This window comes from Lampris incognitus, chromosome 11 (assembly GCF_029633865.1).
Source record: "Lampris incognitus isolate fLamInc1 chromosome 11, fLamInc1.hap2, whole genome shotgun sequence".
Lineage (NCBI taxonomy): Eukaryota > Metazoa > Chordata > Actinopteri > Lampriformes > Lampridae > Lampris > Lampris incognitus.
Window position 1 is genome coordinate 278,946 of NC_079221.1, and position 13,325 is coordinate 292,270.

The 13,325-nt window shown below is 45.2% G+C and overlaps 1 protein-coding gene across 1 annotated transcript in view; it reads right to left on the reverse strand.

Moving 5' to 3' along the window:
- The window catches only part of lmln (leishmanolysin-like (metallopeptidase M8 family)), a 32,068-nt gene that overhangs the window by 17,778 nt on the left and 965 nt on the right, over positions 1-13,325 (reverse strand). The window contains exons 2-5 of the mRNA XM_056289543.1: positions 12,568-12,671; positions 12,202-12,232; positions 10,785-10,867; positions 10,239-10,356 (exon numbers count right to left, since the gene is read on the reverse strand). Of these exons, the coding sequence (XP_056145518.1) occupies positions 10,239-10,356; positions 10,785-10,867; positions 12,202-12,232; positions 12,568-12,671 (336 nt within the window). The remainder of the gene's footprint in view (positions 1-10,238; positions 10,357-10,784; positions 10,868-12,201; positions 12,233-12,567; positions 12,672-13,325) is intronic.

Below are 13,325 nucleotides of genomic sequence, written 5' to 3' on the forward strand. Positions count from 1 at the left end.
ACAAAAAAATCAGTCCGCACCTTTCCAAACCAGAAACCCTGGATGACCAGTGAGGTCCGGCAGCTGCTGAAAGTCCGGGATGCAGCGTTCAAGTCAGGTAACTGAGGCCTACAGCGCAGCCAGATCCAACCTCAAAAAGGGCATCAGAACAGCCAAACATAAATATTCCCTACGAATAGAGGACCACTTTCACAATAACTCTGATCCTCGGCGAATGTGGCAAGGCATTCAGTCTATCACAGACGACAAAAGCTCTAATCGTGGTCCCACTGTCCATGATGCCTCCCTGCCAGACAAGCTAAATCATTTCTATGCCCGTTTCGACAAGGACAATCCTGACCCAGCCACAAAAATCCCCAGCCACCCAGAAAACCAGGTGCTCACTCTATCAGTCGCAGAGGTCAGAGAATCACTGCGCAGAGTGAACACACGGAAGGCTGCCGGACCAGACGGCATACCGGGTTGGGTCTACCGGGACTGTGCCGACCAGCTGGCTGAGGTCTTCACACCTTTATTTAACCTCTCACTGTCCCAATCTAAAGTCCCAGCATGCTTTAAGACCACCTCTATCATTCCTGTCTCCAAGAAACCAACATCCACATGTCTGAATGACTACCAACCCATAGCACTTACCCCCATTGCCATGAAGTGCTTTGAAAGACTGGCTCTGGCTCACATCAAAAACATTATCCCCCCCACATTCAACCCACATCAGTTCACCTACCATCCCAAAAGGTCTACTGAGGATGCCATTGCCACTGTCCCGCACGTTGCTCTGACCCACCTTGAACTGAACAACACATACATCCGGATGCTGTTTATAGATTACAGCTCTGCCTTCAACACTATCATCCCCGCCAAACTAACCACCAAACTCCTCTCCCTTGGCCTCAACCCCTCCCTCTGTAACTGGATCCTGGACTTCCTGACCAACAGACCTCAATCTGTTAGGTTAGGTGACCACTCCTACTCCATCCTGACCCTCAGCACAGGTAACCCCTCAAGGCTGTGTTCTGAGCCCCCTCTTTTTCTCACTCTTTACCCACGACTGCCTGCCAACTCACCCTTCAAATGCTATAGTTACGTTTGCAGATGACACCACAGTCATTGGCCGTATCACCAACAATGATGAGATGGCCTACAGAGACAAGATTGAGCACCTCACATCATGATGTACTACCAACAATCTTGTCCTTAATGTATAGAAGACAAAGGAGCTGCTTGTGGACTTCAGGAGGTCTAGAAGCTGCAGCCACTCCCCCATTCACATCAATGGGGTGGAAGTGGAGCGTGTTTCCAGCTTTAAATTCCTTGGAGTCCACATCAGCGAGGACCTTTCGTGGACATTAAACACCCAGGCCTTGTGAAAAAGGCCCAACAACGCCTGCATTTCCTGAGGAGGCTGAAGAGCGCCCGTCTACCCCCCAAAATTCTCACCAACTTCTACCACTGCACCATAGAGAGCATCCTAATCATCTGCATCTCAGTGTGGTACGGCAACTGCACCTCAGTAGACCAGAAAGCTCTGCAGCAGATCGTCAAGGCGGCCCAGCATATCACCGGTACCCAGCTCCCAGCCATAAAAGACATTTATCACAAACGCTGCCTTCGAAGGGGTCTGAGCGTCAGCAGAGATCCAACCCACCCCAACCATGGACTGTTCTCCCCCCTGCGCTCTGGGAGGCGCTACAGGAGCCTCAGAACCCGCACTACCAGGCTCCAAAACAGTTTCTTTCCGCAAGCTGTTGCCCACCTGAACCTGGCTACCCACTGAATGTCTGTAAATATTTTTAAATATTTTGTACTCCAGCTCTATTTTAACTTATTTTTAGCTTTTGGTCTTCATGTGTGTATATCTTATATTGTGTTTGCGGTGTTTGTCTGTGTCTGTCTTGCACTGTTTGGTGAAGCCACAGCCCTCATTTCATTTTTAACATGTGCCTGCACATTGTTTTTAATGACAATAAATTGAATTGAATTGAATTGAATTGAACAGGCCAATCCAGAGAAGCTGATCTATGCAGCTGGGATCCTTAACCGAACCAGATGCTGAGTGTTAGAATGTTTGTTTGTTTGAGTGAGTGAGTGAGTGAGTGAGTGAGTGAGTGAGTGAGTGAGTGAGTGAGTGAGTGAGTGAGTGAGTGAGTGAGAGAGAAGGCGGGTTTCCATTAACCTGATTAATGTGTAATTTGAAATTGCGAACTAAAAGAACGAGTAATGGAAACAAGTGAATCTTAAAAAAAAAAAAAACTTACAATATCGCAAAAAAGTTTATATGCTCACATGAAGTGGCTTTTCAGAACATTCAACAAAGCAATATATTGCAAAATTTAAATAGAAACATTTTTGACCTTTAAGTCAAAACAGCCAGTTTATAAAGAGCGATGGCTATGCGCTTCTTGGTTGGAAGTACCTCAGTGAGGTTGGCACCCCATGTAATCAGAACATGAATAAAAATATTATCGTCCATTAGTGCAGCATTTGTGCTGATTTGTGTCGCAAAAACTATTGTTTGTGTTGTAATGTTTTTTGAGACGCCGCGTTATCGTCCAAATCGTTCAAAACTGGTCTCGTTTGTTTGTGCTTGGTTTGTGCCCATTTGTGCCGTTAAAAGAATTTCAAGACGTATTTCAAGAAGAGGAAGAAACACAGGGTGACGTATAAGAGTGGAGGAAAGTGCACACAGGTGCACTATATCTTATGTTGAAGGTGCGATCTGAAAGGCATTGGAGACTGCAAGGTGGTGACAGGGGAGAACGTAGCTAGGCAGCATCGGATGGTGGTCTGTAGGATGACTTTGGAGACCAAGAAGAGGAAGAGAGTGAAAGCAGAGCCGAAGATCAAATGGTGGAAGCTGAAGAAGGACAACTGTTGTGTGGAGTCCAGGGAGGAGTTAAGACAGGCACTGGGTGGTAGTGAAGAGTTGCCGGATGGCTGGGCAACCACTACAGAAATAGCGAGGGAGACAGCTAGGAAGGTACTTGGTGTGTCATCAGGACAGAGGAAGGAAGACAAGGAGACTTGGTGGTGGGATGAGGAAGTACAGCAAAGTATACAGAGGAAGAGGTTGGCAAAGAAGTAGGACAGTCAGAGAGATGAAGAAAGTAGACAGGAGTACAAGGAGATACAGCGTAAAGCAAAGAGAGAGGTGGCAAAGGCAAAGGAAAAGGCATACGGTGAGTTGTATGAGAGTTTAGACACTAAGGAAGGAGAAAAGGACTTGTACTGACTGGCTAAACAGAGGGACCAAGCTGGGAAGGATGTGCAGCAAGTTAGGGTGATCAAGGAGAGAAATGGAAATGTGCAGACAAGCGAGTAGAGTATGCTGAGAAGGTGGAAGGAGTACTTTGAGGGGCTGATGAATGAAGAAAATGAGAGAGAGCGAAGGTTGGATGATGTGGGAATAGTGAATCAGGAAGTGCAGTGGATTAGCTGACATCTTGGAGTGGATGGTGACACACCACCTGAAGCTCAATCTGGACAAGACAGAGCTGATGTTCCTCTCGGGGAATGGTTGCCCGCACTGAGACCTGGCCATCACCATTGACAACACTGTGGTGACGCCAACTCGGACTATGAGAAATCTGGGTGTGATCCTGGACGACCAACTGTTGTTTGCTGCAAACGTTGCATCAGTTGATCGCTCCTGCAGATTTCTCCCCTATAACATCAGGAGGATTCACCCATTCCTCACCGACGAGACGGCACAGGTGCTCATCCAAGCTATGGTCATCTCCCAGCTGGACTACAGCAACTCTCCTTGCTGGCGCCCCGGCGTCAGCCATCAGACCTCTGGAGCTTGTTCAAAAAGCTGCAGCTCGTCTGATGTTCAATCGCCCTGAGCTCTCCCACACAACTCCCCTTCTCATGTATCTACACTGGCTCCCAGTAGCTGCTCGCATCCAGTTTAAGATTCTGGTGCTAGCGTACAGAGCAGTGAAAGGAACAGCTCCTTCCTATCTCCAGGCCATGGTCAAGCCCTACACCCCCGCCCGACCACTTCGTTCTGCTGCCTCGGGACACCTGGTTGCCCTGTCACTCAAGAGGCCCCTGCTGCCGATCGACCCGGTCACGGCTCTTTTCTGTCCTGGCCCCACAGTGGTGGAATGAACTCCCCACTGATGTCAGGACAGTGGAGTCGCTGCCCATCTTTCGGCACAGGTTGAAAACTCACCTCTTCAAAAACTGCTACCCTGTTACTTGTTCTTAGCACTTATTGTATTCACTCATAGAAAAAAAAATTTCTTTCTTGCACTTTTACTTTACTTACTGGTTTTGCTCTTAGATGCTTGTTTAGATGCACTTATGACCTCTGATGACAAGTAGTTCTCCTGATTTCCTACATTAAACGCACGTATTGTAAGTTGCTTTGGATAAAAGCGTCAGCTAAATGACTGTAATGTAATGTAATTGGCAAGGAGGAAGTGAGGGCAGCTATGAAGAGGATGAAGAGCGGAAAGGTAGTTGGTCCAGATGAAATACCTGTGGGAGCATGGAGATGTTTAGGAGAGATGGCAGTGGGGTTTTTAACTAGATTGTTTAACACAATCTTGGAAAGCGAGAGGATGCCTGAGGAGCGGAGGTGAAGAATACTGGTACCAATTTTCAAGAACAAGGGTGATGTGCAGAACTGTAGCAACTTCAGAGGTATAAAGTTGATCAGCCACAGCATGAAGCTATGGGAAAGAGTAATGGAAGCTAGGTTAAGAGGAGGTAATGATTAGCGAGCAGTAGTATGGTTTCATGCCACGAAAGAGCACCACAGATGTGAGAATGTTGACTGAGAAGTATAGAGAAGGTCAGAAGGAGGTACATTGTGTCTTTGTGGATTTAGAGAAAACTTATGACAGGGTGCCGAGAGAGGAGGTGTGGTATTGTATGAGGAAGTCGGGAGTTGCCGAGAAGTATGTAGGAGTGGTGCAGGATATGTATGAGGGAAGTGTGGCAGTGGTGAGGTGTGCAGTTGGAATGACAGCTGGGTTCAAGGTGGAGGTGGGATTACATCAAAAAAAAAAATTTTTTTTTAAATCTCTTTCTTGCACTTTTACTTTAGCACTGGTTTTGCTCTTAGATGCTTGTTTGGATGCACTTATGACCTCTGATGACTAGTAGTTCTCCTGATTTCCTACGTTAAATGCACTTATTGTAAGTCGCTTTGGATAAAAGCGTCGGCTAAACGACTGTAATGTAATGTTATGTAATCAAGGATCGGCTCTGAGCCCTTTCTTGTTTGAAATGGTGATGGACAGGTTGACAGATCTGGCAGGAGTGTCCGTGGACTATGATATTTGCGGATGACATTGTGATCTGTAGTGAGAATAGGGTGCAGGTTGAGGAGAGCCTGGAGAGGTGGAGGTATGCACTTGAGAGAAGAGGAATGAAAGTCAGTAGGAGCAAGACGGAATACCTATGCATGAATGAGAGAGGACAGTGGAATGGTGAGGACCAGGGATGGAAATTAGCACCCACTACAAGCCAAATGCGGGTGGATTTGCGTATCGGTGGGTGAATTTGCTCAACCTACCAGCCACGGTGGCGGGTAAAGAAAAGTAGCAATTTGTGATGTACTGAATCGCGAATCTGCCTTATTTTCCCCCCTATGACCCGCCCTACTCTGCCTCTGATTGGCTAAGTACTTGTTGCCATCGTTGGTTAGCCAGTCAGAGGCAGAGTATAGGGACGCTTGTCTTGCGAGTCTGCTAATTCACACAGACACTTTCGAGGACGAGGAGAGAGCCAGAAAACACAATGTGGCGTTACATCGCAGGGGTTAAGAGGTCTGCAGAGAAAACATCCCAGGAGGAGACACAGGTTAAAGAGGCGAAGATGAAAGGAAAACGTTTTTCGTGGAGAATAACTGACAACGGAGACAGACAGTCCCGTGATTGGTTAGTTTATGAGGAGACAAGCCAGACGATGTTCTGTTTGGTATGTCATCAACACGCTTCGGATGCCAACAAGAAAGCTAACAGTTTCATTATTGGGACTAAAAACCTAAATTGGAAGCCATAAAAGACCATGAATCATCCAAATGCCACATCCATGTAATAAAGATAGTGCAGGGAAAATCGATCCCACAGGATACCGCTGCCATGAACACGTCCCAGTTGGAGAAGATGAGCCAACTGTTTAGAAATGCCCACGCAATCGTGAAAAAAGGAAGGCCATTTACAGATTACGTGTGGCAATGCAAGTAAATCGTAATTTTTTAAAAATCTATTCACTAACGTTAGATTAAGTGTTGAATTAAGGTCAAAATATAGCTGTCATGTAATGTTATTAGCTAGCTAACGTTATGTGTAGTTAGCAAGTAAATCGTCATTTACTAACGTTAGATTAACTGTTGAATTAAGACCCATACTGACACAATTCCTTCTACTTGTTACAGTCTTGGTTTATGTAATAATAGAGGGAATCTTGGTGGCACTGATACACTGGTTATTTTTTGACAAATATGTTAAATGTTTTAAAGGTAGTGTACACAATTTTGAAAACCACAGAAGAGTAAACTAGATTCTGAAAATAGTATTTTAAGAGTTTAAATATTTAAAATAGCCTATTGCTTGAACATTGTAGATCTTGTTTTATTATTTTTCACATGCAGTTACACACTGCCAGTTAAAACAAGAAAGTGGCTGGTAAAAAAATTGAGTGGCTGGTAGATTTTGGAATCCACCAGCCACAGTGGCAGGTGGACAAAAAAGTTAATTTCCACCCCTGGTGAGGACGCAAGGAGTAGAGGTATAGGAGTTTAAATAGGAGTTTCAAGACTTGGGGTCAACTGTCCAAAGTAACGGGGAGTGCAGAAGAGAGGTGAAGAAGAGAGTGCAGGCAGGGTGGAGTCGGTGGAGAGGAGTGTCAGTGATGAAGAAGGAAAGTTTTAGGAACGAGTATATTAGAGGGAACGCTCAGGTTGGACGGTTGGAGACAAAGCAAGAGAGGCAATACTGAGGTGGCTTGGACATGTGTGGAGGAGAGATGCTGGGTATATTGGGAGAAGGATGCTGAATATGGCACTGCCAGGGAAGAGGAGAAGAGGAAGGCCAAAGAGGGGGTTTATGGATGTGGTGAGGGAGGACATGCAAGTGGCTGGTGTGACAGAGGAAGATGCAGAGGACAGGAAGAGATGGAAACAGATGATCCGCTGTGGCAACCCCTAACATGAGCAGCTGAAAGTAGTAGTAGTAGTAGTAGTGGTAGTGTGCCGTTAAAAGAAACATTTGTGCTCTTTTAGCATTTCAGAAATAACACATTTTTGTGGCGGGTGGTGTGGCGGTCTATTCGATTGCCTACCAACACAAGGATCGCCGGTTTGAATCCCCGTGTTACCTCTGGCTTGGTCGGGTGTCCCTACACACCAGTGGCAAGTGGTCATAATAAGCTACGGTGCAAGCGGTGCATGCCCAAGGCATTTGAAAATGACGAGAGAATTTACATACAGTATTGTGGCGAACGTGGAAGTAATGACAAAGGTAACCTGCCAGTCTCCTTTATTGAATTCACACAGAGACGGGAACTTGAAAGAAGTGCGAAACAATACATGGGGGTCATCTACCTGAACAACAATGCTGATCATGGTTTCAGCACCAAAGTTACACAACATAACAGAACGATAACTACAATTATACTACACTAAATAGTAATCACATAAACGCATAAAACCACATAAAACACTTGCAAAACATTTAATAACATCACTAACAATCTGAACGCAGTGCCTGATGGGTAAAACAGGAGGGCACAATTCTAACGGGGTAGCTTCTTCGCTACAGTATAATAATGAATTGAAAATATTTTAAATAAGTAACATGAGCATTATTTACATTAAAACATGTCATTTAAATGTTTGTTTCTCAATTTCTTTGATTGTTTTCTTTTCAAAAGGCAACTGCGGTCTGGTTTTCCGACTCGCATCACCGCAGCCTGTCACATCTATCCTGCTCACGGCGAAGCTGCCAAGCGGTCAGCTTACTTCGCGCATGTGCTCTGTGACTCCCAGTTGTATTGGTGGTATATTAAAGTATCTTGTGAGCATGGGAGTGTGGTGGGCAGAAAAGCTGGCTGTGAACCAGGCTAGCGGGCTAGTTACTGTAAGTTGGCACTTGTCTGTCTTGCTCAGTTAGCTCACCGCCCTTACGTTTCAGTACCTGTCAATATGAGCGACAATCAGCACATTATAGAATCGTTACGTTCTGTCCCGTTTTCTCGGAGGACTTTTGAAGAGAAAAAGATTATTACTGCAGGAGGACATCCAACTCCCGAACTTGGCAACACAAAATCAACAAAGAATTTCGTCGGTCACTTTCAAGCTACCACATACGAAACCAGACATGGCTAGCTGGCTGCCCAAAGGTTAGCAAACTATTCTGTTCGCCATGTCTCCTGTTTCCTACCGAACACAGTCTGGACCACAGCAGGTCATGGCGATTTAAACAACCTCATACAGCAATGCCAAAACACGAGGTGCACCTGCACACACACATTGTCTAGTAAAACTTCACACATTTGGCAATACACGAATCCATCATCAGTTGAATGAGGGCAGCGAATAGCCACACAGCAACATCATGAGCGCGTTAAAAAACAGGGACACGTTAAAGAGACTCGTGGACATCGTTGTGTACCTCGGAACCCAGGAGCAGGCATTCCGGGGACACTCAGAGGGGGAAGGATCGGACAATTGTGGTAATTACATTGAGCTCATCAACCTACTCCGGAAATATGATGAGAGGCTAGCCCGTCATTTGGAGATGTGCAGTGTCTTTTCTGGCATGTCAAGCCACATCCAGCATGATGTGATGGAGTCTGTGGGGAATGATGTGATGGAGTCTGTGGGGAACGTGCTGCTGAATGAAATAACACCTGAAATCAAAGCCGCAAGCTTTGTAGCAATACTAACTGATGAAACCAGCGATGTGTCCAACTTCGCCCAGTTTTCTACAGTCTGGAGGTACGTTACCAAAGAGGTGTGTGTGTGTGTGTGTGTGTGTGTGTGTGTGTGTGTGTGTGTGTGTGTGTGTGTGTGTGTGTGTGTGTGTGTGAGTGAGTGAGGGGTGCGAGTGTGTCATTTGCAGTGGTGGGAGGGGGTTGTAGTGAGCGGGCGGTCGTTCGTGAGTGCGCGGGGTGGGGTTGGGGATGAGGTAGCATACCCAACTTCAAAGGTCACCGCTTGCCACTGCTACAGACACAATTGGCTGTGTCTGCAGGTGGGAAGCCGGATGTGGGTATGTGTCCTGGTCGCTGCACTAGCGCCTCCTCTGGTTGGTCAGGGCACCTGTTCGGGGAGGAGGGGTAACTGGGGGGAATGGCATGATCCTTCCACGCGTTATGTCCCCCTGGTGAAACTCCTCCCTGTCAGGTGAAAAGAAGTGGCTGGCAACTCCACATGTATCGGAGGACACATGTGGTAGTCTGCAGCCCTCCCTGGATCGGAAGAGTTGGGTAATTGGCCGGCTACAATTGGGGAAAAAAGGGGTAAAAATCAAAATAATAATAATAACTTTTTTGTGGCAAGTTGGCATGGAAGAATGAGTCGAGAGGCTCATCTGCCTCTGCGCTCCCCCAGCACGGGGCCGCCGACAGTCGGAGCGACCACCTCCCCCTGTCGCTACAGTATTTTGTTAAAGGAATGACATAATTCTGAACCACACTGTCGTCAAAATCGTCCCAAACTGGTGTCGTTCGTTTGCGCTCAATTTGTTCCCGGGGCGCCTGTTCAGAGGGAAGGGAGAACTGAGGGGAATAGCGTGATCCTCCCACGCGCTATGTCGACCTGGCAAAAATCCTCACTGTCAGGTGAAAAGAAGCAGCTGGCGACTCCACATGTATCGGACAACGCATGTGGTAGTCTGCAGCCCTCCCCGGCTCTGCAGAGGGGGTGAATCAGAGATCAGGATGCCTCCGAAGAGTGGGGTAATTGGCCGGATACAATTGGGGAGAACCCCCCCCCCCCCAAAAAAATAAAATAATGTTAAGCGGGTCATTCTGAAATTTTGGATCCACTGGACCTTACATGGATTCATGGCCGCTCCCAGATATAAGGGGTTTGCATTTCCGTCATTGTGTGCATCACATGCCCTCGTCCCCTTCGATTAAACACTACCACAGCTATTGCAGTGCATGTAATCAAAAATAACCGTGCCAACATTTATCAGAGAGAGAGCGAGAGAGCAAGAGAGATGATGCTGCAGCTTGGAAAATGAAACAAACTGTAAAAAAAAGCTCTATCCACTTCTCACCTGTAGATGATGCTGTGGTACAATGACAGGGCCACAGCGGGTGACCTCTGCACATGCCTCCTGGCAGTAGCGGTGAGGGTCATCTCTCTTTCTCAGGTACTGGTTGGTTGCACATTGTCTGGAATGAGATAAACAGTAACAGAGATTGTTTTTCAAATCAAACCGAGGTTAACTTAATCTTAAATCATTATGGTTCAACTCAGTAAATTACAAGTTAAGGAAAATTGTTGAAATGGCCATAATATTAAAGGCTTTTTTACTCTGGCTGCTCTCTAGCCAACCTGCTTTGACTAAAAATTCCTCATCCTGGGAGAAAAGGCATTTTGTATAAGTGGGTGCTTTACATAATTAGTCTTTTGAATGCTACAAGCCCTACCAGACCCATTTAGGGAAATGTCAAATCAAGTCAGATCAATGATCCTGCAAAAAAATAAGTAAAGAAAAAAACTTGTACTAGGAACAACTTTACGTACTGTTAAAGACAAGTGGCTGTTAAGTCATAAGATGAGTGGACTGAACCTTAAGTGATGGGCCAGGCACTCCTACCTGCTGAGTAGTATAGGCCCCACCCTGTGCCTCACACTGAAGGCCTTCTGGAGGAAGTCAATGGCCTGGGGAAATAACTTATCCTAAGGGGAGGACGGACGGACGGACGGACGGACGGACACACACACACACACACACACACACACACACACACACACACACACACACACACACACACACACACACACACACACACACACACACACACACACACACAGAGACACACACGCACACTATTATATTGTTTTATTATATGCTATTATATTATATTGGGATCTTGTTTTTGTGCAATTTGTTTGATGTTTGTTTACCTGTCTGTCAACAACAACAAAAAATGGCTGCAGTAAATGACATGAAATTTCAAAGAAAAGTGGGCATGGGACTCTAGTTGGACATTGTCAAATATTGTCCAGTTTACTTCAAATTGACACCAAAATGTTCAACTTTCTATTTCAAAAATATATATCTATCCATTGCCATAATGAAAAAAGCATTAAACTCAACAACGTGGATATGTTACCGTCTAGGCTTATTGAGAAGTATTACATTTATACACAGGCAACACACCAATGATGTTAAAACACCTTCACTTATTTAAATGTGTTGAAGGCCACTGACACTGGAGCAGGTATGCAGCCATTCCTTAGGTTTTTAAGTGGCTTTCACATGATCCATGCAAAGCATCGGCATAAATGTCAGGTTGGGCGTGACCCGTTCACATGACCAGCATCAGCACCAGTAGCAGTGGTGGTCATTACATTCACACTGTCAAGTTTTTTAAATGACAGCATTCAGGAAAGAATAGAGTGGAGTTCAATTTCGGACTGAGGCCCGCATCAGTCAGTGGCCGTAGCTATCCACATTGCCAATTAGCACAGCAATAGAAGTGAATATAGACAGGCTGCATACAAAAATGTTATTATGTAAAACTGTCAACCAACCTGGAAGTCCCATCTGTAAACACATAATTCCATGCCAAGGACTGTTTAGTTAGCTCGTGGTATGATTTGTCATGTTGTATAATTCGGGATACTCCGACACACATGGAACAAGTTTGCCCTCCATTATTTTTTTAATTTCGTGGCTATGATATCAAACTGTGCTGCGACTGGGTTCACATCGCAGAGGTCAGCTTCACAAAGGTCAAAGTTGAATGTAGTTGACCTTTGAGCGCAGCACTAGGTTGTCTCCCAGCGTCTGCGCCTTTGGCATCTGTGACCCAAATCTTAGGAATACCCTGCCTGAGGAGAGTCAAGCTGACAAAATCTTAACAGACAAGCTTATTAGAAAAAGCTGTATCGTTAATTTGTTTTTAAGTCCCTTCTTGTCTGACATTTTTGTTTTCCACACTGATTGTCTTACAATATTATCTGTAAAAAGTATAAGATTATAGTTTTTTTCTGTACAGTAAACCTACCTTCACCAGCCTTCTCTTGTCTGCAGGAAGGCTGTGGAGAGAGAGAGAGAGAGAGAGAGAGAGAGAGAGAGAGAGAGAGAGAGAGAGAGAGAGAGAGAGAGAGAGAGAGAGAGGTCAGTTTGGGGCAGTGGGAACTATCACAAATGCTGACACCCCCCTAAGTCACAATGGTACACTGAGTACCACTTGTAATGGACTTTACAAAACAAAAATAAAACAACTGGATTGAACCATACTCTACATTTGGTTTATGTGTGTAATTGGAGGGTGGGTTGGATCCTGTGATAATACTGTAATTTCCTTGATTCTCCAAGGAGGCAGTAATCAGTGATCCTTTGTCATCTAGAGAACACCTGTACTACTTACTGGTCCACACTGGAATCATAAATGATCTTTATCCTTAGTTGAAGGTCTTCAGGGGAACTTCTTTTTGTCAACCGATCAGGCTTCAGGTACACCTGATGGATGACCTGGAAGAGCCCAGAAAGAAATGGTTAGCATACCATTGCAAATGTGTGCTGCTATGTCAGTATCCTACAGCAAGCTCCCATTTAGTATCTATACATGCAAAGTGTATTCTGCGTGTGTTTGGTCACTACCTCATAGCTTTGTTACAAACGGAAGAATGTGTTTTCACAACCTGCTAACAAAAATACCCTATGAAATGGAACTTGAACAGAAGCACTAGTTTCTATACTGGCCACATAAATTTGCACATCCAAGTAGGTCAATATGGTGGATTACTCCATATAATGTATGCTACTTTAAAAGATAGTAACAAATTACATAATCAAATGATAAAAGTGGCACAACAAGCAAGATTAACAGGAAAACATATAAATAGAGATAAAATTTGTTATATTTAGGGAATCTCTTCAACAAACTGTGTACGCATATATTCTTTGTTGTGCTCTGGGCGTTCACACTGATAGGAAGCCATGGATGCCAGCACTAAACGGTAAACGTCTTGGGAGAGAGATCCCCCTCCTCTTCTGCTCTCCCTGAGGTTTCTTCTTATTTTTCTTTCTCCCTGTTAAAGGTTTTTTTTTTTTTAGGGAGTTGTTCCTTATCTGATGCGAGGGTCTAAGGACAGGATGTTATGTTGCTGTAGAGCCCCTTGAGGC